This window comes from Aphelocoma coerulescens, chromosome 15, assembly GCF_041296385.1.
Source record: "Aphelocoma coerulescens isolate FSJ_1873_10779 chromosome 15, UR_Acoe_1.0, whole genome shotgun sequence".
NCBI lineage: Eukaryota > Metazoa > Chordata > Aves > Passeriformes > Corvidae > Aphelocoma > Aphelocoma coerulescens.
The window spans coordinates 6,998,233-7,025,554 of record NC_091029.1 but is presented as its reverse complement, the minus strand read 5'-3'; the positions used below and the strand labels follow the sequence as shown (position 1 = coordinate 7,025,554).

Genomic DNA, 27,322 nt, shown 5'->3' with positions numbered 1-27,322 from the left:
TTGCATCGAGATTAATAGAAGATGACACACACTGGGACTGCACAGCCCAGAGGACAGCAAACAGGATGAAAAAGTCTTCAGTTTATGGCCACTACTTCAAAATCAAGCCTGATGCTACAGACATCCTCTCCGTGCTCAGCAGTCTGGCTGGGATCCACTCACAGCACAAACCCAGGGGAGGAGCACTCGGTCCTCCATCCCCTCAAACAGAGGTGTTACTGGCTCAGCTGCAGCCACATTTTGATCCCTGTCAAGATTAACCATCCTTCATCCTTGCCCCCAAACATTGCTCTAAATTACATTCATCCTCCCTCCTGAGGTGAGCTAACAAAACCAGTCAGCAGCAGCGCTGAGCTCAGGAAGTGGTGTAACATAGCCGACGAAAAATATAAAGAGTTAATAGTGCCATCAAAAGATGAAGCCAAGTTCACCTTGGAAAAATACCAACTAACCCACCTGTGGGGAAATACTCCGCAGGACAAGTCAGAAAAGTGAAAAGTATTGGGTTCCTCCAGTGGGAACCTGGAACTCTGCTTGGAATGCTGGAGCCCAGTAGGGCAAAATACCCATTACCAGCCCACCTGGGGGCATGGGGACACAGAGAAGACTGCTCAAGCAAAGTAAAACACCATTTTCTACGAATAAGAGAAGGTGCTACACATGGTAACACGAAACACTTGGAATCAGTTTCAATTTCTCTACACACTATTTCAAGGATGAGAGGTGACATCTCCTGGCTGCCACCAGGGCCCTTGCTAAGGGCTTTTCATTGCCTAAACCTTTACACCAGCACTGTTTTATTAACAATAACAGTGAGCTCCTATTGAGAAGCTCCAGAAACAACTGTCTGGTAGTAATTTTATACCTGTTTTCCATGGCAGGACCCCCTGGCTCTCAGGAAACCATGGGATATTAAGTGTATCCCAGAGAAACAGGCAAATCCAGGACACGTCTTCTGCTGCAGTGGATGGGCAACTGCTCTGAACCGCTGCCCTCTCTACTTCCAAACCACAAACACTCAGAAAAAGCCTTGCTTTTAGGGTACAATTTTAATCATGAATATTGGAGTTATAAGGCTGAAAATGCAAGCTCCATTCTGAGAGGGTATAATAATCCCACCTGTGGCTGTTCCCAGCACGCTGTCCTGCACCCAACCTCAGAGCACAAAAATGGGAAGCATAAATGGACTGCTTGCGATGTTACATGATATGGCACAAGGCTTTGTCTTTCTTGAGTGAAGAGGTAAAAAAAAAAAACAAAACAATGAAAAATGAGGGCTTGAAACTACAAAGAATTAAGACTTAATATCAGCCAAGCTGGAGACTGGATCTCAGGGACCTGTTTCCCTCTGAATGTCTCCTTGCTGCTGTGACGTGCTCACACTGAAAATTTTCCCCTGAGCAACTGCCTGACTAAAATAAAGCACACCCTTACCATAAAGCCCTTTGTTAAAACATCTTTGCCATAAAGCTGCAAAACCTTGGCTCCCAAGTACATTAAATCCTTATAAACCTGCCTTCATTTTAACCGCGCAGTATTTCAAAACACAAAGAGCTTCTTCGGAGAGATAGCACTTTAATGAGGAGAGGGGTAAAATATATAAACCAAACCTCATTATAACATAATTTCCAGGAGACAAGCATGCTGTTATAAAAGGAATCCATGGCAATAGCATTTCACGTAGCTTGAAGATTTAATACTTTTAAAAAGCCACTGCTACTTTCAGCCTTTGGTGGTGTTTTGTTTTGAACGTAACAGAAACAACCAAAATTATGGGTCCACTGTCAGCTATGTATTTTATATTCCGTAAATTGTTGCAAATGGTGGATTCAACTCTAAGGCATGCTCACAAAATGTAATGGAGTCAGTAAGAGACTGACTACAAGTTACTGTGTATACTTTTTCCTTTAAACCTCTGCATTCTTAAAGGTTGTTGCTTTAAACATGACGATGCAGCATGGACATGGTAAATTACCCAAACCAGATCCAATTCATACTGGAGTGAAAGTACTTAAAATGATACATTTTGTTCATGTGTTAACAGTGAAGCCAAAGAAACCTATCAAAAACCACACTACAAGAAAAATCTGGAGTATTAACAGACAAATGAAAGTAATGGATATAACGCCGTTTAATACCACCTGTCAGATAAATCAGGGTAACTGGCACATCAAAGGGACTGCAATTAGTTTCCAAAAATGAGAATACTCCTTTTTCTTTAAATCTGAAACTTGATTGCTTTCTACAAAATGACAAGTGGATCAGCCTCCCCCAGCCAATGAGAAAAATGTTACTGGAAAAAACTGTTCTCCCTAAGAACAAATTATCTATCAAAGGAGCATCTTGAATTACACTGGTCTACAAGACTTTTATACTTAATCTAATAAGAATTGCCATTATTGATTACAGTTCTTCCACATTAGTCTTCCAGTTGTAACATCTGAAATGAAAGCTTAGCAGTGATTAAGTATTTACTACAATCAGTAGAGAAAAATAGTGGAAAAAAAAGGTGACCATAAAGGCCACCAAAGAAACAACGTACCTTTTTTTCTGGAGAGAAGGGAAATAAAACAAGCAAAAACCCCAGCCCACCCCACCCCCAAATAACCCCACCCCAAAACCAACAACAGCAAGGGGAGATGCACTTCATGGTAGCTTTGACTTAAAGCACATGTAACACTGATTGATGGATACTGAAAGCAGAAACACCAGTGGAAAACTAAACCCAACCAAGCACCAAAATTGGGACAGGTTATTTGTGTTTCTTGGTCCTACTTTAGAAAATTATGCAAGAAGGGTCAGAATTTCAGGAAATGATCATTCTAGCTACTGTCACAGATTTGGGTCAACAGCAGGGTAAAAGTTGACCTGTAATTGATGCCTATAACCTGGTTAGGATAAGCATTTCCTCTTATCTCTTTGCTGCAGCTTATAACAAATGATATTCTGGACTGAAGGGTGCTTGTGCTCCCTGATTACCAGAAGGTTCAACACTTACTACATGGCTACAGCGATGGAGTGGCACTTCTGACTGCAGTTCTCACACAGGGTATCTGAAGAGAGCACAACACACCAACCCTTTTCCTAAATGCAGCATCCATGGCTTTGCCTTTAATGTTCTGTTTCTGAGGTACTTTTTATAATTTTCATTTTTACTGATGTGACTCATTTACAGGTTTAGAGCAAAATGGTAACAGATTCCTCCTTCACCATCACCACTCTCTTGTAAGTCACAAGAGATGCTTCCAGCTCTTACCAACTTTAGCATGGGAGAAGACAGCAGGCTGGACAAGTCTGAGGCAGCATGTCAGCACACAAATTATCACAGGATGTCTGGTGTTAACGTAACCCAGCCTAGCACGTGCCTTCCCTTAGCTCAACTTTAATATTTTTCTGCTTGGCTGTGCAACTAAACCTCGAGGAAGAAGACAGCTGCAAGCAAGTGCACATGCTACTTCCGTTTCACAATCTTCCCACTTCCTCCATTAATAGCTGAGGGTTTGGGGTGCTAGAAACAAGAAGCCTTATCACAAAAGTGCAATGAGACCCTGAGCTAACAGGTTAGCTGACATGGAACTGTTAACAGTGAATTGGCTTAGAGACAGCGGGGAAAAAAAAAGGGGGGGGGGGGGGGGAAGGGAGACAGAGTGAGAGAGACAGAGACAGCAACCAATTCAGCTGCAAGAAATCAAGCTAAATCAGTCCCAAGTGCCCATGTTGGAGAGACTTGATCTCATACCTTGCTTGTTATCAAGGCACTCCTGATACGAGTCAGCTCCAGTTCCGTTGCGGTCTACAGACAAAACAAAAAGTTTCATTCATATCAAACATAAATATTAGAAACTTCTCAAATGGCAGCCCTGCTGGAGCAACACGTTAGGTGCAAATAGCGCTACTTCTTTCGGAGGCCACGCTGGTTCGCTGACAGAACCTGTGAGTGCTTACAAACAAGATACAACAGACTGACACCAACCCACTGGGAGAAACTTGTTTTAGTCCTGGGCAGGAGGTGCTCCCAGCCCTGCCCATCTGTCTCCACGCTGCTGAGGGCAAAGGGGAGGGGATTACAGCTCCAGCTGCTCCAAGTTCCTTAAGCACATGGAGGATGGAATACTTAGAGTTAAATGTATCATTGTGCTGCTCTCTGTAGGCCCTATGAAAGCACTGGTTTGAACCAGCAGAACTCAACCTACAGTCTGGAATAGACTTCTCTGTGGCTTGTGGTGCTGTGGTCTCTTTTGGGTTTTGGCTGCTACATCATATTAAAGGCAGTTGAAGATACAAGAACATGCTTTCCAAATATTACTTTTCCATGGAAGCAATGTTACTGTAGTTACCACTGGGGTTATCTGATCCAGCAGCAGCAGAGGAGCTGGTGTGTGCCATGAAAATGGGGAGAAGCTGAGATTCTTGCACAGTTGTGTGCTCCACACAGGGAAGAAAACAGACAGCTCCCAAACACAGGTGTGGTCACACATGTGGCCTCACATCCAGCATGGATATCACCTAACAAAGCCCTTCATCTACATTAGAGGTTCAATTAGATCTCATCACCTGTGTGTAAAAAGGGTTTCACCTGCAGGTTAGCAGAATCAGGTTACAATGCGGTTTGGACCTCAAACGCAAACCAAAGAATTTTCCAGCACAGCTTCTGCTCCACAATGCAGTTCAACCACAAAAAATGCCTGGATGGTCCTTGAAAAAAAATATTAAATACCTCGGAAAATCCTGGGTAAACTAATGTTCTTTCAGCAGCTTACATGCACCTTACACACTGTGCTACATATGGGGACTAAAGCAACTGAGCCCATGAGGTATTTGCACAACCTCAAAAAGTGAGGTTTTCTACACCACACATCTAAGAATGCACATGGTGCTAAAATCACTCCTGCTGTGTAACTACCAAACCATTTGATCAGGTCACCCATGGCACATACTCCTACCACAGCAACCCCAATGGCACTGGAGACAGCTCCTCTACTAGAACAGATCCATGAGGTGATCACGATTAATGAAGGAGCCACTTCACTAGGCTGAGCTGGGTGGCCAGGCTACCCCACAGCAGTATTTCAGGGCCACCATCCAGAGAACCAGCACAACAGCAATGTGCTTATTTCTTTCTAAAGATGCTGTTCAGGGCCAGAAGTTTATAAATATTGTTCACAGCAGAAAAAAAGACACTAAGGAGAATCCTGCCACCCAGGCGCCTGCAAACAACTGCATTTCTATACCTCCAACAAGCGACTGGTCCCTGACTGTGAGGGCTTGCTGGCACTGCTCCTGTGTGGCAAACACATTCCCACATCAGCTGCCCTTTCATCTTTGCTCAACCATCAACTAGTGATGGCTCCTTGAAGAGCAAGAGATCCAGATCCGAGTTAAAAGGCTTCACATTCAGCAATAGTATTTAATGAACAAAGAAGCAAAAATTGAAGTTGCCCCACTGTTTGTGTTGTGTAAATCGCAGATAATAGATCTCCCTAATCCTAATGAGGCCTTCCTATTAAAATCTTTATTAGCTTTCAGCTCTGCAGATTGCCCAAAGGCTCATCAGTTTCCCTATCTCTCAGTACCAAGATCTGCTTTAACTTTTACAAATAGCTCTAAGATATTTCTCAGCTTATCAGCATTGCCAAGCAGTCTGTCTTATCATTACTATTGCAGATAAAATAAATGAGCTCCCGATGATATGAATAATGGCATTTTCTGTAGGCTGGTTTCCCATTACATTTTCAACAGATTGTAAACTTAAGCACAAAAGAGAGAAAAAAATAAAAAAGAAGCCAGTGTGTGTGTCGGGGGGGGGGAGAGAGTGGCTTTTTTTTCCCCTTCCCATTTACCTTCAGCGCCTTAGAGCACAGGCTGCATTTTTAAGCTCACCTGATGAGAGCTAGTAATTAATTTTGAAAGGGAGCAGAAACACCTCAGCTCTGCTTTCTCTGAAGACCAAACACCCAGTTACTTCTGGGATGTTTTTTCAGCTGCATTTGTTGGAGAGAAGCAAGGGCTAAACCATGCTCTGCCTAATGAAGCCATCTTCATTAGTTTGCTCCTTTCCCTCGCAGCCTAGGAATACCAGTCAGATTGGGAATTGAAATCATGAAAAGCAACAGAACTGCATTTGAATTAAAAGACTAAGCTACAAAGGTCTCCGACGGCTGCTCCGGGCTGATTAGCACGAGGCGCATGTGGCACCATTGCGGCACAGAGCGAATTTTACAGCGCACGTTCGCGGATAAAGGCAAAGAGTCCGCGGGAGACGGGGGAGCTGAAAGCCTTGCACGTCTCTGCCTTTCCGTGACAGCGAGCAGGGAGGTCATGTTCTGGCAACCATTTTCTGCCTGGTCCCTGCAGCAATCACTACAGGGTTAAACGCTTTTCCGCTCCCCAAATTCCTCGCCCTGTCACTGTATCAAGGTTATCTATTATTGGCAGTGACAGGTGAAAATTAATCTCCTAATTATTTCTTGCTGCGTAATCTGCACTGAAGGAGTAACGTAAAAGGATTACAGTACACCCTCTACGGAAGGCTTTGCTAGAAAGCCAATCATCCAGGGAGATAGAAGGGATGTGGAAAAGAGATATTTATGACAGATTTCCAACCATTTTGAAGGCAGACTACACTATAAGTTTATAACCGACAGCTCTGGAGTAAGGATATTCTTGCAGGCATCTTAACAGCCTACACACTTTTTATTGTTGATTCCTCCAGGAAAAAAACCCCCAAGATTTATATCCATTGTTGTCCCTGATTCTCCTCTGGAATAGCAGTTACTGCAGGAAGAGCATTTATGTACAGATGTTTTTTACCCCCCACAGAAACATTATGGCAAACAATGTACCCAGCCTACTTCAACTCAATATTAAAAATCCTGCAGCTACCTTCCACAGCAATTTAACTGTAACACTTTTTCCACAAGAACATAAGCTAGACTGAGTACTTGCAAAAATAAAAGTATTTTAAAAAACACCTCATTTTGTAAGCAAGCTAGAAATATCTCTGGTAACAACACAAACGGCCACCTTGAAATGCTGCCTTCGTGTAAACTCCAGCTCTCCTCTTACCACCCACGAGAAATAAGGTTTATTTTTATAGTATTAAAGAACACACATTATCTTTAACCCTTTCCATGCAGCTCTATAAGGTACAAATGGGTGTTCTCAAGAACCTATTTTTCTATATCCATCTCAACAGCACCGTTCTAGTTGAAGTTTCCAAGAACAATCAATCACAGATTGTGCTCAAAATTACATGAGCTACCTTGAGAGATGCTGTCATTACCTGTGCCTGTGAGATAGCTAATGCAGGGGTCCCTGCCCGTGAAGCCTGGCAGGTAACAGGACAGGGCAGCAAGGAAAATCACCACTTGCAATCAAGTCCTGACATCACTATCACTCAACGCTTATCTTCCATTTCCTTGACGGCGGTGGTGCAGAAACGTCACTAATTCCTTTATGCAAACCCTCACTGCTTAACTCCAGCACCACGCTCCTAATTTTTGGAAAGCCAAGCCCTGACGCGAACTTGGACAGCAACACCCCGGCCAGCCCCTGCGGTTTGCGTTTCCAGGGACGGGATGCCGCAGCCGGGACAGGTACGCGCCGCTGCCCCGAGCCGGAGCCCGGCCCCGCTGCCGGGCGGCGCTGGGAGCGCACCTGGGCGCAGTGCGCGCCCGCAGCCACGCGGTGGCGCACGCCGCGCTCCCCGCGCCCGGCCCCGAGCGCCCCGCACCTGCAGCCCCCAGCCCCGCCCGGCTGCGCCCACCGGGGACCGACCCCGCCGCCGCCGTCAGGGGTCACTGCGGCCCCGCCGCCCGACTGCCACAGCAAGCCACCAAGCTGGAACACGTCTGCAGCTCCAGGGACAGAAGCTGGCCGAGCCGTCTGAAACACTGCTAAAATCAACCAGCACTCGAGGTTTTAAACGAGCAGCTCAAATTAAAGTGAATTCCCCAGCAGTGACAGAGGTGTTAAGGTTGTTCACCTTCTCCTCTGTTGGTTTTAACACCTCTGGGCCAGGCTGTGGCTCCTGGACTCCGAGCATCGACAGTGCTGAAGGGCAGGTGTGTGGAAATGGATTATTTTCCTATTAAGCAGTTCCTTAAGGCAATTGCTACTAAAAAAGTAAGGCTGTATTTAAGTAACTTTTAACAAGTGCTTGCTTCTCCATCTGAAAGACAACTCCTAGGTGATCCTTAGGATATCACAAGGACTCTAAAAATATGTATCCAGCTCCCAAGTTTTGCTAAATCTACACATCACCTATGTATGTTTCTATGTATTTCATTTTCACCAGCATGAGGGCAAGGCAATTTGCGTTTACACCGTTAAGGCTAGCGATTTACTCCTCCTCAGGACCTATTTTCAATAGATAAACAGAAATAATTTAACAAAGCCTAGAACAGAATGTAAGACCTTAATGGTTTACCCTTGGTGTTAAGTAAATGAGGAAATTATTCACTGGCATCTCTCATTCTGTGGATGTTCCAATCTTAGAGTTACCTAATCTCTTACACAGTAGTTATGAGAACAAAAGAAACGTGTATAGAGGCAAAGCACCCACCTACTAACATATCAGTTCTAACAAGCCTGTTTTCCAGTAATATGTTTTCCTGATGGAAATCTGAAGAACAAATTCCTATCCATAGGCATTTTCCCCAAATGCTCCATCATCAACCTCATTATGCAATACAGAAATTCTCCCAAGGGATATTATGTAATGGCAATCCCTCCTTCCTCCCCCTAAGGAGTATATTTCTCATTACATCCCCTCGTAATTGATCAGTCTAAGAAATAATTTCTGGTAAAACCATGTGTTTCTTTACCTAGTTTAGAATTTCCATCTTTATTCAGAAGATACAAAAAGACTTACAGGAGACTCTAAAATTTCCACTTCTGATGCACGATGCCAATCTTTGCTCAAACATGGTATTAAGCAAGGAGTAACACATTCTTACACCTACCTGACCTCAGATCTTGCAAACTCATAAAGTTATTAAAATTAACCAGCCTACATTTCCTATTCTGATGATACAAATAATTTTACTTGACTGAATCTATAATGGATTTAAGAAGACTGCTTTGTATTCCAATATATCCAGACACCACAAGCCCTAGACATTGCGGCTCATTCAACACAAGGATGCTGGGAGTCATGGGATTAAAAAAAAAAAAGAAAGAAAGAAAGAAAGAAAGAAAATATTTAAGGCAGAAAATGACATACACATCTGCGCTTTCCAAAAGTACCATACAGCACAGACTGTCCAGCTGAAGAATGCAGCCCTTTTCATTGCCACTTCTGTCAACACATCACCACTAAACATCCTACCAGGTTTTAGTTTAAAAAGCAACAGCAGCAAACACCAATATTTATACCCCTTGCTCAAAGTTAACGCTTCAAGATTGCACATTCTTGAAAATCAAAGGAAAATAAAAGTATCAGCTACTGCTAAATATCTGCAGTTTTGTCACTGGAACTTGAGACATACTCCAATCCCTTTTTAAACTTCCAAATACCAGAGCTATGTGTGACACTGCTATTTGATTTAGCCAGCCCAGGCCACAAGGTCCAACAGATGACTGCATGTCCCGATAGAATAACACTGGGATATATTTTGCTCCTTCAGAACAGACTGCCCCTCTCAGATAAACAAGGCTTAAGGTTTCACTCAGAATAGCCCACCTTCCAACCAAAATAAAATAAATTTTAAAAAACCCCACTGTGTACTAGTGAAAACTTGGTATCCAGCTAAATAAAATGCTGCCTGCCTTGTCTTATAGCATTAATCTCCACTGGAAAAGAAAACCAGGCATCTCAAGCTGGTGCCTTTTGGCTTTAGCACAGGGCAGTTTTAGGGAACTGCTGTCAGCAAAGAAGAAAACTCTTGAAAGAGAGTATTAGGAGTCTGCCACTTGTGGGAAGTTAATGCCGTGTGTATAATTCAAGCAGCTCACCCTTGTAAGTCCGTATGTGGGGAAAATCGGATTTATACATAAACATAAACCTCTGAAGTAAATTCTGATCAGGGATGACCAGAGATTTAACTCTCTAGAAAGAAGAACGTGAAGACTCTATTTTCCTGTAATACCTTGGCAGCCTTTTCCAGTTGAGCAAGGCTTTCTTTCAAGAATTGATAACGAAGTAAATAATTCCAGTTTCTGTGGCACAGGGGAGACCAGTTAAGGATGCTCTCCAAGACCCAAAGCAATCATTCAGAACAGTAACTTACGTAACAAGAAATTATCTTTGTTACAAAATTAGGTTAAAAGGACCTCAGATACTGTAATGTTACAAAAAATCAGGACATGCCTTGAGAAGATTAGCTGGCAAGCAGCCTCCTGAGATAAATGCGCAACTTCAAGAAGATTTTACTAGCCTAAAAACCAGTTTAAATTCCAGAGAGACACACAAGCCTTTGCCATTTAAAAAGATCCTTCTTATTCCCGAGCTCCTCTTCCTAACCATCCTTAGTTAACCAGTGACCTGGAAATCTTACTTCACCTCCCCCTCCCCTTTTCAAATTTGTCACTTTAAACACACAAGGTTTAATTTCTTAATTGGATTAAATTTTTCATTCAGGCTAAGCAGAGGGGCCCCGCAGCAGGCGCGGGGAGGGGAGCAGAGCCCGGCAGCCCCGCACCCCGCGATCCAGCCTGGCCCGCACAACCCGCCCGGCCCAGGAGCGGCGGGGATTTCTCTGGCCAAAAGACACACGGGGAAAAAAAAAAAAATTCCACGACGACCATTTCCAGACTTGCTATTCCTTGTGAGTAGAGGGGCTGTGGCCGCACCGAAGGGGTTAAATCGCCGGGCACGGATTTTTGAGTTTGTTACCGTTTTCAACAGCCAGAAATCCCAGACCAACACCGGCCTCATCCGGCAGCCGGCTATAGCGCCAGCCCACCACCAACACCCGACAGAGTCGCGATATTCCGCTGAAGGGGACCAGCGAGGAGCCCACGGAGCTGGGCTGCGGGGCCGCCACGGCCACCCGCGGGTGGGTGGGAGCAGCCGTGTCCGCCGGGTCACCCGCGCTGCCCCGGCTCGGGAGCTGCCGCCCGGGGAAGGCAGAGGTTCAGTATTTATTATTCATCCTCCCCGCACCCGCGAGGGTGGGAAGGGGGATGCGGTCGCACTAGAGGAATGTGCGAAATGGGGTGAAAAAAAAAAGGCAGCTGGGGAGCGCATCGCATCCAAGCAGCTCCGCGCTGCTGCGCCTCTTTCTTGTCTTGTGTTTTATTTAAACACACCCAGTTTCTCCCGCAAAAAAAACCCTCCATAATTCTGCTCGGAGCGCTCCTCGGTTCGCCGCCGGGAATGGGCAACGAGCGGCTCCTACCCCTCGGCATCCCGACCCCCGCTCGGGAGAAGGCGGCGCGAACCACCCCGAGAAGCCACCGGGGCTGGCGGGGGCCGGCGGCACGGCCGGGAAAACCGAACCAACCTCTCTCCGGCTGCACCGAAAACGGCGCAAGAAGAAAAGAAGAAAAAGCGAAACACACAGAGACCGCACGCACGGAGCCGCCACCACACCGGCGGGAAGCACGGCGATTTCCTCCCCTCGCCTGACCGCAAAGCCGCCAGCTCCCCGGCTGGAAAACACTTCCCCCGCCGAGGAACGGGGCTCGGGGAGGGGACCAGAAGTCCCCGAGGGTGGAGGGTCCCCGGCCCGGAGGGCGCCCACCCGCCCGCCGCTACTCACCGCGCAGCGCGCAGACCATGGCGAGCCCCGCCGGCCCGCCGGGCCCCCGCGGGATGATCCTCCGGGCGCGGCCGGGCGGGCGCGGCGCGGAGTGGAGCCGCTCGGGGCCCCCCCGCAGCGGCACAACGCGGATCCCGGCCCGGAGGTGCCCCGGGGGTCCCGCCGGCCCCCGCCTCCTCCTCCTCCCGCCGCGGTCCTCCGCCGCTCGCTCCTTCCCTCCGCTCTTCCTGGGGCTGCAGACACAGCGTCTCCTCGCTTTTTTTCTTCTTTTTATTTTTTCCCCCTTGGGTTTTTTTTCTCCCTCCGGCCGAACCCGGGGCTCAAAGTTTGCGCCCCCGCGCCCGCTCAGCCCTGGAGCCGCCGTGCAGACGGCGCTACGGGTCCATCACCCGCGGGGCCAAAAAACACACGACGGGGCGAAAAGCCCACAGACGCACCAAAAAAAGGCAAAAAAAAAAAAACCCAGAAAAAAAAAAAAAAGCGACCCAGGCGGCGACTCCGGCCGGCATCCGAGGAGAGGAGCAGGGGAACGCTCAGCTCCGCAGGCAGCGCCAGCCCGGCCCCATCCAGGGGCTTCCCCCGGCGGCGGGATTCTTTCTTTCTTTTCGTGGTTCACGCCTCGGTAGCCATTATTCCCAAGCATGGACGGGGAGGCACCGCGCCGAGCCCGCTCCGCTCCGCGGCGGCGGTGCCGCTCCCCGGGCGCTCCGCGGCGCGACTGCTCCGCGCGGCCGCGCCGCCCCGCCCCGCCCCGCCCCGCGCCCGCCCGCGCCGCCGGGCCAATCGGGCCGCGAGACGCGGAGCTCCGCGCCGCTCCCGCGCGCGCGCCCGCCGCGCCCTGGCCCCGCCCCGCCGCGGGCGCGCGCGCGGGTCCCGCCGTCGGGGCAGCGGGCGCGGGGCGCGCGCAGCGGGAGCGCGCGGGCGGGGGAGGCGAGAGGTGCGAGAGGGAGCGTGAGTTTAGTGCGAGTGTGAATGCCAGCGACAGTGTGTGTGCAGGAGTGCCCGCCCCGTGCCCTGTGATTGCCTGGGCGTGCACATGTGCACAGGTGTGCAGGGGCTGCGCGGACACGGCCCACATCCAGGTGCACCGGGTGTGTCTGCATGGCAGGTGTGTGTGAGCCGTGTTTGCAATCTGTGTGTGTGAGCCGTGTTTGCAATCTGTGTGTGTGCGCGGTCTGTGTCCGTGTGTGTGCACGGGCTGCAGCTTCGTGCAGGCTGTGCGTGCCGTGTCCGTGTGCACAGCCAGCGTGTGCACGGCCCGTGTGCGTGTATGTGGCCCGCGTGTGCGTGCACACAGCCGGCGTCTGGGTATGTGCTCGGCGTGTGTGGTTTCTGCGTGCACGGTCTGTGCACAGTGTGTGTGTGCGCACGGTCGAAGGGTGGATGAAGCGTGTCAGCGCTCCCTGAACACCCGGGCATGTGCATGTCTGGCGTGTGTGTGTGCGCACGCTCCTCCCCTCCACCAGTCTGTTGATGGGCTGAGTTTGGGCTCCTTTCCCTCTATTTTCCATGTTAGTTGCAGCCTCCTGTGTCCCTGAGACGCATTTGGACCTCCAGGGGACTTGGATCCGGGCAGAGGGAGAAGAGAAAAGCAAAGGAAACGTTTAATCGTGATTAACCTTCCCCATTGCAAAACAGTTGTTAGTAGGTATATTTAAAATATAATTACTATTGCCGTGATTCATAGGTGCTTTAATAAATGGTTAATCAATGGCCACAGGGCCGACAATCCCCGCTGCCTGACATGCCTGGTTAGCGCCTGCCACAGTAAATCTGATTCATGGGGATGGGGCCAGCCCCTGCCCTCGTCTCCCCGTGTAGGATTGGAGTGTCACACCCACGAGCCTTCAGCATGGTCCCCTCCCCGGTCAGCAGCCTCCGTGCACTCAGCCTGCACCCCGACAGCCCGCTCTGCACCCCACCACCTCACTCTGCACCCCGACAGCCAGCTCTGCACCCCACCACCTCACTCTGCACCCCAGCAGCCCGCTCTGCACTGCCGGCCCTCGCTCAGCAGTGTTTGGGGTGTCCCCACATGGCCCCAGCACTGCAACTGCCTCTGGGATAGGGGAAAGGAATGGCCTGAGCTTGGCTTTCAGCTGGCCTGGGGAAATTATCTGAAAATCTTCAGGGAGAAAGGTGGTAAACATCTGTATACTATTAAATCCATTAGATGTGTTCATTATTTTATATTGATTGGTGTATCACTACACAAAGTTAATATATTATGATTATTAGTATATTGTTAAATCATTAAATACGACAGCAGACGCAATAAATAATTTCCAAGGGATCTCAGCTGACATTTAGAAATTGATGGGTATGTTTTTCCCTTTGCATCCTGGCTGGCTGCAGGACTGCAGTGACGCTCTGGCTGCTCTGACTGATCTCCTTCCCCTGCTTTCCTCTGCAAGTGAAGGCAGCAGAGAAAGCCTGCTCTGCCATGCCCGAGTTTGCATTTTAAAAGATGAGGCTGAATTAATACGAGCCCCAAAGAAACCTGTTGGATGAGGATATTCAAACCACTTGCATCAAACAGGGAGCCACAAGAAGGATCTACACCGGAGGCTGTACCTTGGTGTTGCTCAGGGAGAAGAACACCCTCTTGCAACACCAACAGGATTTTCATGTGAAAACGCAAGGATGGAGCTGCCCTTGCGTCAGGGGTGCTGCCACCTGCCTCCTGCAGGTACCCACCCCGAGCGGGGAGCACAGGAGCACAAGCATCCCCAAACCCTCAGCCCAGGCTGCAGGTCACGGGGGGTTGTGGATTTATGGCACAGCTCCTCATGAAGCAGCAGATGTTGGAGAGCATGCACATCTGTATCTTTACAGCAGGGGAGCTGGATGCCAATCAGGGTTAATTCAGGATAAATTTACAAGAGCGCACAGCATGACCCAAGGTACCGCTTTATTGGGCTACTATAGGCCTGCTAAATGCATTGGCCGACTACTACACATTAAAGCCACATGAGCTTGTATGTTCAAAATGAATTTTACAGGAAGACACAGGGATAGAAAAAGGAGGAGAGCCTGTGTCACAAATGACATCCAGATGTGAAAACACAGTAAATACAAACATCAAAAGGCTCACCCTTCCACATTCTGCAAAGACAACATTGGAGAAAGGACTTGCTGCATTTAAACAAATATTCTCGGCAAGGAAGCCAAGGAGCCTGCTGTCCCTGGTGCACAGCAAACCCCCACGGATCCGAGTGGGAATTAGCCATTTGTCAAGGCAAATATGCAGCAAATATTATGCCATCCTCTAGACGGTTCAACCTTGGATCAGGGGCAATGAAACGGGATGGAAGAGAAGGTGTTTTGCTAAGAAGACCAGAAGTTTAAACCTAATAACTCAAATCTGAAATCTGGACTCTAGAAGGCTGTGATTATTTAGATAATGTCTCCAGGGCTATGACATACTTATTACTAGAATTGATACCATTCAGGGACAGGACTTAAGCCTTGCCAGTTGTATGAAATAACTAAATAAATAGGTGCCTTTTAAAGCCTTGTTATTTGCTGCAGTGAAGATACGACTGGAATGATAGCCTAGAAAATCTGGGATATCTGGTAAACCACTCGATAACATTGTTTTAAGAAGATGTGGGAAATGAAAGGCCATTCCCCTGAAAGGGCTCTGAAGAGCTCCAAATGTCTGTTTGCATGGACCTACAGAGGAACTGGCAGAGTCACCACCAGTGAAGGACAAGTGTTCCTGGAGCCAAGGACTCATCCCATCAGTCACCTGCCACACCATCCCTTCCCCTTCTTGCCTACTTCTGACTGCAGTAGAACATATCGGGGGACAAAGGTGGTTTGAAGCAGCACAGAATAAACCTAAAGTAGCATCAATGGCAGGGGAAACCACTAAACACCCTTCCAGAAAGGCGGGGAGTGGTGGCTAAGTGCACACAGGCTGCAATATCAGATGCTCACTTTGTGTTCTCGGTTCAGCCCTCGAATGTGCAAACCACAATGAAAACATTGGGTGTTACTTGCTTGAACTCTCCTCTTAGAGCACCATGGCCAGTCACTGGGCTGGGGCAAAGTGAGAGCGAAGCTTAGATGGGGTGTATTCTTGTTTTCTCCTCTTTTCAAGATTCTATCTGACCACCAACACCTTACACACAGCATGAGCAGACCACAGGAGGGACTCCATACCACGCTGGTGCTAATCTCTTGAAGGTGCTGGGACGCCAGGGTGTGGGGCCAGCATGACTGTTCTCAGAGATGAGATGAGATAGGCTGGGGCTATTGTTTTCACTCAGGCCTGACTCAAGGCTGCAGGATCACAGCCATCCACTCTACCAGCATATCTGTCTCAAGTGGAGAGCCCTCCCACGAGACAGGATCCATCAGATCAGACTGATGCTTGAAGAGAGCATGGAAGACGCTCCTCTCACCCCGAGACAGAGCACACTTCTTATTTTGGAGCTAAAAGCTTCAAGCAAAAGCAGTTTGATACCGGCAGTGCTGACAACAGACGGAGAAAGCACTTAACCATTGTGTTGCATAAAGATATCATGAGGAAATCGGGATTATACAGTAGAGAGAGTAGAAAAACACTCAGGAAGAGCTTGGATAAACTCCGGGCGAGATTCAATAACAGATGCTGCTGCCTCCTGCATCATGTGTCCCCACCTGGGCTTCAGTTGGGAGGCAGCCGGAGAGGAGTTTTATTGAATCTGTTATTGAACCTGCCCCCAGGCTGGGGCTGCACTAGGTACCCTCACAGGGCCCAAAATAGAAATGAAGTTACACAGGAATTTGCAGAGCAACTGTTAAAATATGCTCTGATTTGCCGCAAAAGCTGGTGTGTGTGGGGCGAGGGAGCGCAGTGGGGCCAACGAGGAGTGCCAGCTGCCTGCCAGGGCTGTGCAGACAGCACCGGAGCAGGGCTGCAGCTCTGCATCCATCCCAGAGCCTGCTGGTGACGCACAGCTCCGCTCCCGGGCCTAACAACACTGCAAAACTATTTAGCCATTGGAGGATCACATTACATGCAAAATCTATAGCTGCTCAAGAGCTTAATTTTGACATACAATTTTCACTTGCTGAACAGAAGAGGGAGGGGAAGTCTGAAACTGTCTAAACAAAAGAATGTTTTTTTCCACTGCACTTTCAAATGTTCTTAAACCGAACAGAATACAGTTAGAGACGGCCCTTCGCCTCGGGGCATCCAAGGCTATGGCTCCAATTAAAGAGAACAAGGATACAGGAGGTGGTACCTCCAGTCTGATTGCTCTCGCCTGGGGCAACTAAGCCTCATGAATAAACACTGTTGACTCTAACTCTCAACAAAACAATTACACGTTTGTTTTTAGAATACATTTTCTTAGCCTTTCCACTTGCAATTTTTTCTACTATAAACTAGCCAGGACAAGAATAAATACCTTTGTGATTCTCTAAACATCCTTGTAATTGCAGTGCTTCACTCATGAATGTGTATTTCAACATTAGAAAAGATCCTGAGCGATAAGAAGAAATGTTTCTTTGAAGTAACCTTTCAGAATTAGATGCAAAATATTTACAGCTAATTATTATTACAAGAACTCCTGTACACACTGCCAGCCACAGGAGTGAAAACCTTATGTGCAAATCCAGTTACCTTTGAAGAACAAAACCACAAGGAGACGGGTGAGACTTGTATTTTTTTGGACTTTTGCCAAGTGTGATGCAGCCCCCGGGGTTCCCCATCTCCCAATGGATCTGTCAGCCATCACAGACCTCCCTCCTGGCAAACCACCCCCAAAGGGATGCTCCTGAGTGATGTGGGGTGCTTCTACACCTCAAAAGTGCCGGCTCAACTACGTCCTGGATGCAAATGAAAGGAGTGGCAGGATTTCTACTGCTGGGAGAGTCTAAACAGAATAGGTAGCGGATGAGTCGTCGCGAAACTTTCTCCCAACGCAGAGGTTACAGTATCTAGGGCAAAACCTGGAGCTTTCACAAGCACAGAAGAGGACAGCTCCAGCCAGCCCTTCCTGGGCTCAGGTTCCTTGTAAAGACATGTGCAGAAGTAAAGCAGAACTCTGGTTTCCTGCTGAGGGTAACAGTGGAAGGAGAATAATCATCTACTCAACTTTTTAGGGATTTTTTCCAGAAAGCCAACCTATTGCTGCAAAGGAACAGCCAATCACCAACCACCATTTCAAAATGGCAGGCCTTAAACTGCTTCACACAAAAGATTTTGGCCAATAAATAACACTTTTTTTTTTTTTTTCTTAGAAATGCTTCCAAACTGGATTATTATCCTCCTTCTCACTGTTAGTGTGAGGATGAGAAAACATGGAATGGGAAAGTAAGGGAGAGCCTGCTACCCTGTGGATTTGGGAGCGACTCAAGCTATCCTTGAAGATGCTTGTTCCACGTTCCAAGGCAGACTACAAGAGATGTTGCCTGCTCCTATATGTTATTTATACATTGTGTTAAGCAACAACGTGCAAATGAGCTGGAGTACAAAACGTCAGACACGGCAAGATGTTCCAGTGCTGTACAACACAGCACAACACAGGGAAGCGACTCTCCGTATGGGGCCCTGTATCCTAGGAGTGTTTATACTCGATTGGATAATTGGGACCACAGCCAGCTCATCCTAAAATATACAGCATGAGTATGGTTAGGCATTGCATCTGTAACATATACAACTTTAGATGTCAAAGCATCTTTGTTTGAAGTCAACAGCAATAAAAACTGCATTTGTACGAGAGCTTAGCATGTGGGAATACATATTGCTAAACCAGGATGTTAACACATGGCTCTCCTCAGTTGGCTGCTGCCAAAAGTATGCCTTTCAAAATTGGGATGAGCATGCCAATAATCTGTAGGATATTTTAAAACTTGGAGAAATCTACAGCTATCATCCAGTATTGGAGAAAACTCTTTTTTTGGGCACATTTACCTGTGGTAGAAACTGGCATAACTCCCTCTGCTTGGAAAGATTTGGGTCCTTTGCATATATGGACATGTTACGTGTAAGAAAACATGGAAGGATTTTTCTATCCTGTTTCATTTCACAGAAACTTTGCTTAGTCACTTAGTGACAAATTATTCACTTGTGTAAGTGAAACTTTGAAATGTACACAAACTTTCAAATTAATACAAACCTATCTTTTAAGGTTGCTATCTTGCTATTATTTCATTAAGGCACACAGAAATTACACCCGAACTGTGTTAAGCTTATGGGATTTCTATGAATTTCCTTTCTGGATATTAAACTTTAAACAAATATTATGATTGTATTCCAAAGGCTTGAATGGGCTGATGATTTTGAAAGTGCTACTTTGGCATCACTGTACAGCTCCATTCTTTCGTGTATGTTTTGTTATAACACAAAGAAGCTCTATTTATGAAAAGCCAGTCTTAAATCTATAGTTTGAGAAGCCATAATTTGTGGTTGCAATTGTGGTTAATTTAACAAAGCAAGCCTTTTGGTTCACAGTGCACCATACTCACTATTTTTCATAAACTATCAGAGCAAAAAAACCCCTTCAACATGTCAGATATATGATGATCCAGCAATGTTGCAATTTTCCAAGTCCTATTTTGTGGTATACCATATTATATGCACAGGAATGCTACATCATTTATTCTGGAGCACAGCCCTGTAATTATTGCTGGCAAACTACTAATTACATACCGCCATCAAATCTAACCATTTTCCCAATAAAAAACCCCTACTTTCGTGCGGAATACAGCAAATCCAGCCCGGAGTGTACGCATGTTTTTATTTTAACACGCATGCCATATGGTATTGATCCTCCACTCACATGTACTTCACCTAAAATATCCGTACTGACTACGGCATTCTGCAGGCTTTGCGCTGTGGCACGATGCCATGGGGCGGGAGAGGTCTCAGCTCTGGTTCTGCACCAGCATGTCCCCCCTTCTGAGGGCCAAACCTCTCAGCTCACATGATTTCTGGCTTGGTCTAAGTAAGATTCAGGCCCTGCTACAAAACAGGGGTCTAGATATCAAGTTCCCCAAACTCCAGGATTGGTGTGTTTGGAATTTTATCACTGGTTCATCTTTAGAAGCCACAATATGGCTCTACTTGGGGCCCCCCCTCCCCCCATGAGTACAGTGGTTAGCTCTGCAGAGAAAGCCTGTCAGCTGGCCACAAACCTGCTCTCTGCATCCCAAGGAATTCTCTGAGCCATAGCACATTTCAATTGCAGAACTGCACAGCTTTGAGATGCTTCTGGGGAAAAAAAGGAGGGATTGTGGGGAAGAGGGAGCATGCAACCAAAATTCCCCAAAGATACTGCCCTACACGCACCGACATTTCCAGAAGTTGGCTATAGATTGGACAGCCTGGAGAAGCCCCACTGTTCCCATGCAGCACGGGAGGAGCACGGGCAGAAAAACAGCAGAGACATATTGAAATAGGGATTTCAGTGCTTCTGCTCGAGGCTGTGCATGTCCAGCACACTCGGGGGGTTCAAGGCACGGCTGTCCTGTGCCCAGGCTGCCCATGGGCTGCCAGGGCAGCCGGGAGGAGCAGCGCTGCTGCCTCCCAGGAAAGCACAGGGTGAGGTGGGAGCTGCCTCGGCGCTGCAGGGAGCCAATTATGGATCTGAGGCTCCAGGCTGCTTGCCCACAGCATCTGCCTGAATGGCTGCGGGGCTCCTGCGCTCCCAGCTGGCAGCAGGATCACCTGCAGGGATGTGGCCGAGGCCAGCACAGCTCAGCAGCACAGGGCAGATGGGGCCGGTGGCTGCAGGAGCTGCTTTCCCCCAGCAGCATTCCCTGGAGGGCATCCCGAAGGCTCTGGGCAGCCAAGGGCAGGGAGAGAAGCCCAACCAGCATCAGCATCTACTGCATCATTTTTCTTCATTCACAGAACCCCCTCCTAGCTTGGGGGGCTATTCTGTCCCCCAACATGACTTCCCTGGACTCTATCCCCCTGAGCAGTGCATTTCTGACTTGGCAATCAAAACATCTGTGAGACTTGTTCCCTTTTAAAAACATGACAAACAGCGTAGGTATGCGAGACAATTTTCTTAATCTTTCTCAATTTTCTCCTATTTCAGAACTGCAGTCAGAATTGAGCGTGGAGCAAACCCCCTCTCTCACTTGTCTGAAGGTCTGGTGCAATGTAAGGAGTTTGTTGCACACTTTGATGATAACGTGTGAAATGAAGCAGCCGGGGGTGCTTGTGAAGGATGTCATAAAAATCCCACTGGAGTACAGTAGCCTCAGCGCCTCTGTGGCAGCACAGGGCACGGGCTGCCAGCACAGAGCTGCAAAGAGCTGCAAAATCTGGCCCAGTTCTGGTAAAACATGGACTATTTGCTTAAGTTTCTGGCATTTGCTCCGCAGTATCCTTAGCAGCTTTAACAAGAATAAAGCATGCTTTGCATGCCAAGCAAGTTGGCTGATCTTAGTCATGGCCTTGGTCAAACACAAGGAGTTTCTTGACAAGAAAGAACTGCCACTAAAAACATTAAAAAACGTTAATGGAACTCGCAGCTTGCAAGTTTAGTGTTGCCTCTGAAGCCTGAAGGTCTTTGGGAGCTACCCTCAACATTCATCTCAGCAGCTTCCAGGCACCAACACTCCTTTTCCTCTTTATAGCTCTGTTCTTATTTATTTCACAGCTACAGAAATGGTCTGTTTAAAAAAAAAAAAAAGAATAAAAAAGTGACAGGTATAAGACTCAGCTCATATGGACAACTCTGGAAAAAGAGATTTTCTTCCCTGAGACTACTTTCAGGTTTGCTGCTATCAGCCGAGGATTAGTCAGCTAACATGGCATCTCTGTTGACATACATTTTCTCCCCACAGCTAAGACAGCTTAACTACTTTATGCACCAGAATATTGCAATGGTTAACCAGATACTTTCCAAAAAAATAAAAGCATCTCCTACTTACTAAATTGTAATTCTGCTTTTAGTATTGAACTGGAATCCACAGACAAAGAAATAAGCACCCGAACACCCTTTTGCCTCTAAAATATGCTCACTTGAAAAGCCTGAAATACGGTTAAATAAATAAATGAACAGAAGAAGTTGTTTGGCCATTCTTGCAAGAGCACAGAATCCATTCAAAATCTTACATAAGTTTTCTTCTTCAGCACATACACACTACAAGGATTAAACAGAAAGGGAAACTTACAGCTTTCGACACACTTTGTGTCTCAATACCAACTGCAGCACCAGCTTCTCTGTAAGGATTATCAAGGCTACAGCCCCATGCAGCTGTCAGTCCCTGGGGCTGTAATTCAGCTATCCTGCTCTCACTCTATCCATCACATTTACACAAATCCCCAAGGTGGACTGCCTTCTAAATGTCTTTACCTTGTGCATTATCCTGGGGCTTAACAATCCAATATTGGTGCAGCCAAGGATAATTACTCTCCATTGATGATAAAACACCCTGAATCCTGTCAGGCATGGCAATTTGCATCTTACAGTGCTGAAGATCAATAGATACAACAAAGGAGTGAAACCTGATTAGATACTGCTGCCTCTCAATGGAAAGGGAAGAGCTGATTATTTTGCAGGGTTGAAATCCTGGTTAAAAAGGAAACAGAGGTCTCCCATTACAACACAGTCCCCAAGCCTGCTGTTCACCTAGAAACTGCCGCAGGGAGTTTGAGACTAGAGGAGAAAGTAGTTGAATGAACAACCAGGTCTTACAGACTCCTGGTAAAGGAGAATTGTTTACTTGGGCCAGCATGGCTTGTGCATTTTCACTGAAACCCAAGAGAATACAGAGGATGTGAATTGTCTGGAGCTCCAAGAGGTTCTACCTTCCCCCTGGTTTTATAGATTTACAGCATAAAGAGGACAAGTAACTAGTTCATGATCACACACTGCTTCAATAATGAGCCTGGAAACTGGCTACTGGCTCTGTGAATGGATCTCTTTCTGAAGCATCCTCTAGGAGTGTGGGCTCAACCAAGAGCTCCTGCCCTGTTGAGGCAACAGAAATGTCATATATATTTAAAATAAGGGATTGCAGGATTTTCCAACCACAATTAACCAGGTAAGCAGATGCATGAAGGTGGAGGTGGAATAAAAAATTATCCCAACCCATTCAACAGTCTTCTGACACTAATCTAACACTGAATCTGATGGAAGATAAGAAGCGCGGTGGGTGAACTTCGGTTCCCACATTTAATCTAGAGAGACATCACAAGCTTCCGCCTCTTCAAGTCTTTATTTGGAGGCCAGTAACACACAGACAGAAACCCATGGTTTGGCTGACAGCACTGCTGGGCTGCAGGCAGGGAACGCATTCCCGTTTGGACGTGATTCTCCACCACTGACACTCCCTGGGCTCAGCTGTGCCCATCTCCCACAGCCTGCCCAGATTAGTGATACCAAAGCTCAGCCCTGGGCTGTGCACCAAGAGCTCCCAGAAAGGATGTAGCTAACTGTGTTAAATCTGGGTTTTTATTTGGTTTCTGGTGGCAGAGCTACATTAAACAGGGACTGCGTGTCTCCATGTTCTTGCTTGTCTGAAAGAAATGCAGAGTTTTCTTCCATGGAAATCAGTCAGCAAAGGAAAAGCTGAATTTGGGGGATTCCCAATCACGTGAAGGACAATGTTTTAAAAAAGGCCTCAAAATGTGCAGAAAATAAAACAACATCAAGAAAAGATCTGGGCACATCTTTTCAGAATGTGTGCTCTGAGGCTGATGAAGGGCTCAAAGCAAGAGAGGAGGAAAACAGAGAAAAAGAGAAAAACTCTTCAGAAACCAGCCGGGAATAGTCTGTTCTTATCAAAACACGTTGCTGACACAGACCTGTCACGGAGCCAACATCTGCTCCCAAGTCGCAGAGTCAGTCCGAGGCAGGCTGAGTGTCTATTGCACAGGAACACCAAGAGTTGACTTGGCACGATGGACGTAAATGAGAAGAGCTTCTGGAAGCACCAGTGAGCGAAACGGGAAGGAAGCTTGTTCCTTTGATGAAAAACCTTTTCATTTTGACCTACAGGCAAACTTGCAGATTTTTTTTTTTGCAGAAAGGCATCTCTTCCAATATGGGAAATGGGAAAAAAAAGCCTGATTCTGGACATCTGACGCATATGGTAGTGTCTGCTAAAGCCAACGGGGGGTTGCATATGGCAAGCCTGGAAACCAGAGGCTCATTAACATTATGGCACAGGATTATCACTATTTTATGGTCATAAGGATCTGTCTCTTTCATCCTGATGGCTGCTGAGTGATGGTGGATTCAGATGCCCCATATTAACCCCTAAGAGTAAATACAATATTGGTGAGAAGTACCAAACCCACGTCTAAAATCCTTTGTCTCCCTCACTGATGCAGTGGAGTAGAAACATGCTTTCCCACCCTGATCTCCTATTCTCCTGAAATCTATCCCAGCCCTTAAAGGCTTTAACTGCCCTTGCCTTCTTCAATCTCCAGCATTTTTGGGGTACTGGAGAAGATTTGCAAACAGTCTGAGACACCATCACTGTAGAACAGATGGCGACTATCCCACCTAGGGCGAGACACCACGCAACATCCGTTGGATTCTCACACGAGCATCCAGCTCCTGGCACCGCCTGAGCCTCTGCAGCGGCACTCGGAATCTCTCCTGCGTTGTGGGAACCCATCACTCCTTGCGAAGAACGGGATGTTATTATGGTTTTCCATCTGTCAGTGCAAACTGAAATGCATCTTTGTATTGGGCTTTCCACTCTGCACTCAGGCATGGAAGATTTAGAGCTTGCTGTTCTGTATTTGAAATGGGAAATTGGAGTGGAGCTGCTGAGTCATGAGAACAGGGGGCCTCTATTGCCAGCCGTTTCTCCCTGGGGAAAGCTGCTAATCCTTTCTGATTCACCTGGGTGCGATTGATTCCTCAGGATTCCCGCACACTCACACAGTCTCTGACTGTCAGAGGTGCATTGATTTGTTCAGCAGTGGAGAACAGAATGGATATAATGGAGGTGATTTTTAAGGTGATGATTGCTATGGGTGGGTGAAAATAAAACCATATTAAATAAGCAGCCATTAGAGCTTAAAACTGAGCAGCTCAGTTGCCTGCTTCTGCCCTCTGAAAGGAGGATGATAACACTGTCACATGCTCCAAAAACAGGTGAGCAGGAGTGTAATGAATTCACAGGGTGTAATAACCCTGGTGGAAACTGGCTCAGAATGCACTTGTGGTAAAAATGCATCCTCTTGCTTCCACAGTGCACTCAAGGACATTGTCCTCATCTGAATGATGTCATGTATGGTGGAAGAAAACAGGAGGAGAACATGAATGTAGGAACCTTATACACAGCCATGACTAAGTCCCAGATAAGAGCATCCTATTGAAGACAATGATGCTAAACCCTTGAAAACAAATGTAAACCGGCAAAACTGTGGGTCAGTTTGCCAGGAAAGTTTCTGGTCATCGTTAACTGCTCCATGCAACTGGAAGGGAGAGGAAAAGGGTCAGGGTAAAGACCTATTTCCCTATCATTTCATCACATCACTCTTCATATAAGCACCCCGCTGACCAGCCTTCTCCCAGAACTTCTCAGCGATTAGCACCATGCTGTTTCTTACTGTGAATTCGAACAAGAGTAGCACAAAGCTATCAGCAGGGACTTCAGTGATCAGAAACTGCTCAGCCAATTTTCACTATCATTTTTTCTATGTCAAACAAATGCCTATTGTCACCAGGCCTGCTCCTGTGGCATGTTGAGAGCTTCTGCAAATTGCAGAGCCCCCTGTCTCTGATTTTAAATCCCTAAAATGTTAGCTTCCACCTTATAGACTAACAGATGAGCAAAGGACAGGCAGCCAGGAGCTGCTGGTGGTAATTCTGGCTATTGATGTGCAGCATAAGTATCCTGGGTACCCTGCCCCTGCCTCAACCTTCCCTGCCTGCACAACAGGGATGGAAAATAACAGTATCTGCCCTGCTGCAAGGCAAAGGGAAGACAAGTTTTTTTAAGATGCAAAGTGCTAATTACTAGTTCAGACTACAGGTCCTGGCACTGGAATTAGAAGCAGCAGAGCTACGTGAGCTGCTCTTGCAGTCACCAAATACAACAGGCCTGCAACAGAGACTTCCCTATAATCCTGTGCTTGTGAGATCCCCATCAGCTGTGATGGGAATGTTGCACATTGATGGGATGTCATCATTCAGCCATAGGACTCTGGCGGAAGTGGAAAGAGAAGGAGCAAGCAGGCTATGAAGTGCATAACCCTGATTTAATGCCATTAATGCAATTTGATAATTAGTAGAGGCATTATAGGCCTTATAGAAAAACAAGGGAAGGAGAAATGGATTTGGGTGAATAAAGGATATGTTTTAGAGCTTCCTCCAGCCTGCAGATTTCTTTTCAACAGCACATATATTGCATTTTTTCTTACAGCAGCCACTGTAGGGGCCAGGGCATTGTATAACAAGAAGAATGGTCAAACACAATTTTAATGTGTCTAGTAAGGCAGAGTGCAATACTTATATATATCAGAACAAGCAATGTGCCAAAGTGCCTGATGATAAGGAAGAAATGTGTCCTCGATCAAGAAAAACCAGTTTAATGTGCACACTGGGAGCAGAGTATTACACAGATACAGCTTTCTCCTGGCCATGTGAATTTAAGGAACCCCTGCTGGTAACTGAGATTCCTTGCAGACAATCAGACCAGAGGCAAAATGTTATAAATTCTTAAGGTACTGTATGACGTGAGATACATCCTCACATTTTATACAAAACCAAGAAGGGGAAGATAGCATGTAAGCATCTGAACTCCCATACAACAAATGCCATTTCAAGCATCATTTATTATGCTGCCTTTCACAGACTTTTACAATCCTCAATATGGTTAGCAATTTCAGCTGACTCGTAAAGCGGTTTTAAAATTCATCACTGAAAAGAATGTTTATCTCTGTGTTTCCTCCAGTTCGGGAGTAAAATTAGACTCTTAAAACCTGGGGATGGTGTGCCTTTAATTTTGTTTAGAACAGAAAATAACTGCGATATGAAAGGTTTAATGAGGTTAGAAATCTAAAAGGAAATGGAGTGGGAATAGATTATCAAGAGAAATAAAGCCAACCGCTGGAGAGTACACTAATATTAAATATTAGGTTTCTAAACCAAATATATATAATCCATTTAGGGACTTAATGGTGGTTCTCAGAAGCACATTTATCTACAGCTTATGGTTCAACAACCAATATTATAACTCCATTTGTCATTGTTAGGCGAGGGGGATGGATGTCAGGGAGGCGAGGGTCAGCACATGAGGAGGAGCTCGGGAGACGCCGCTCCCGTACCTTACACACGGCCCTTGAGGGGAAGAGCTCACGTGCAGATTTCTGGCTCCACACTGAAGATCTGCCCTGGAAACATCTCCTTACAAAAATACTCCCTCTTTCATTTTCCTCACGAAGAACAAAGGCAACACATTCAAGCAGGGATTTGTCTTAAATTAGGCTTTATACCCATTTTTCATTTAGAAAGATACTTACACGTGTGCCTAACTAAATGTGGGATTATGCACTTGATTAAAATTAGCGACATGCTTAAACTACTTGATGAATTGGGTCATTAGATACCTAAGTCAATACGAGATAAGGAGCTCTGAAAATCAAGACAAATTGAAAACTCAAAAATGGATTTTGGTTCTTAGCTTTTTGCACCTATACTAATGAATTT

At 46.6% G+C, this 27,322-nt stretch overlaps 1 protein-coding gene across 15 annotated transcripts in view; it reads right to left on the bottom strand.

Moving 5' to 3' along the window:
• The window catches only part of FBRSL1 (fibrosin like 1), a 508,757-nt gene that overhangs the window by 91,801 nt on the left and 389,634 nt on the right, over window positions 1-27,322 (bottom strand). For 13 of the 15 annotated variants that reach the window (XM_069031303.1, XM_069031309.1, XM_069031315.1 and 10 more), the window contains one exon: window positions 3,740-3,793. The exons of the other annotated variants lie outside the window; for them this stretch is intronic. In XM_069031303.1, the coding sequence (XP_068887404.1) occupies window positions 3,740-3,793 (54 nt within the window). The remainder of the gene's footprint in view (window positions 1-3,739; window positions 3,794-27,322) is intronic. 15 annotated transcript variants of the gene reach the window in all.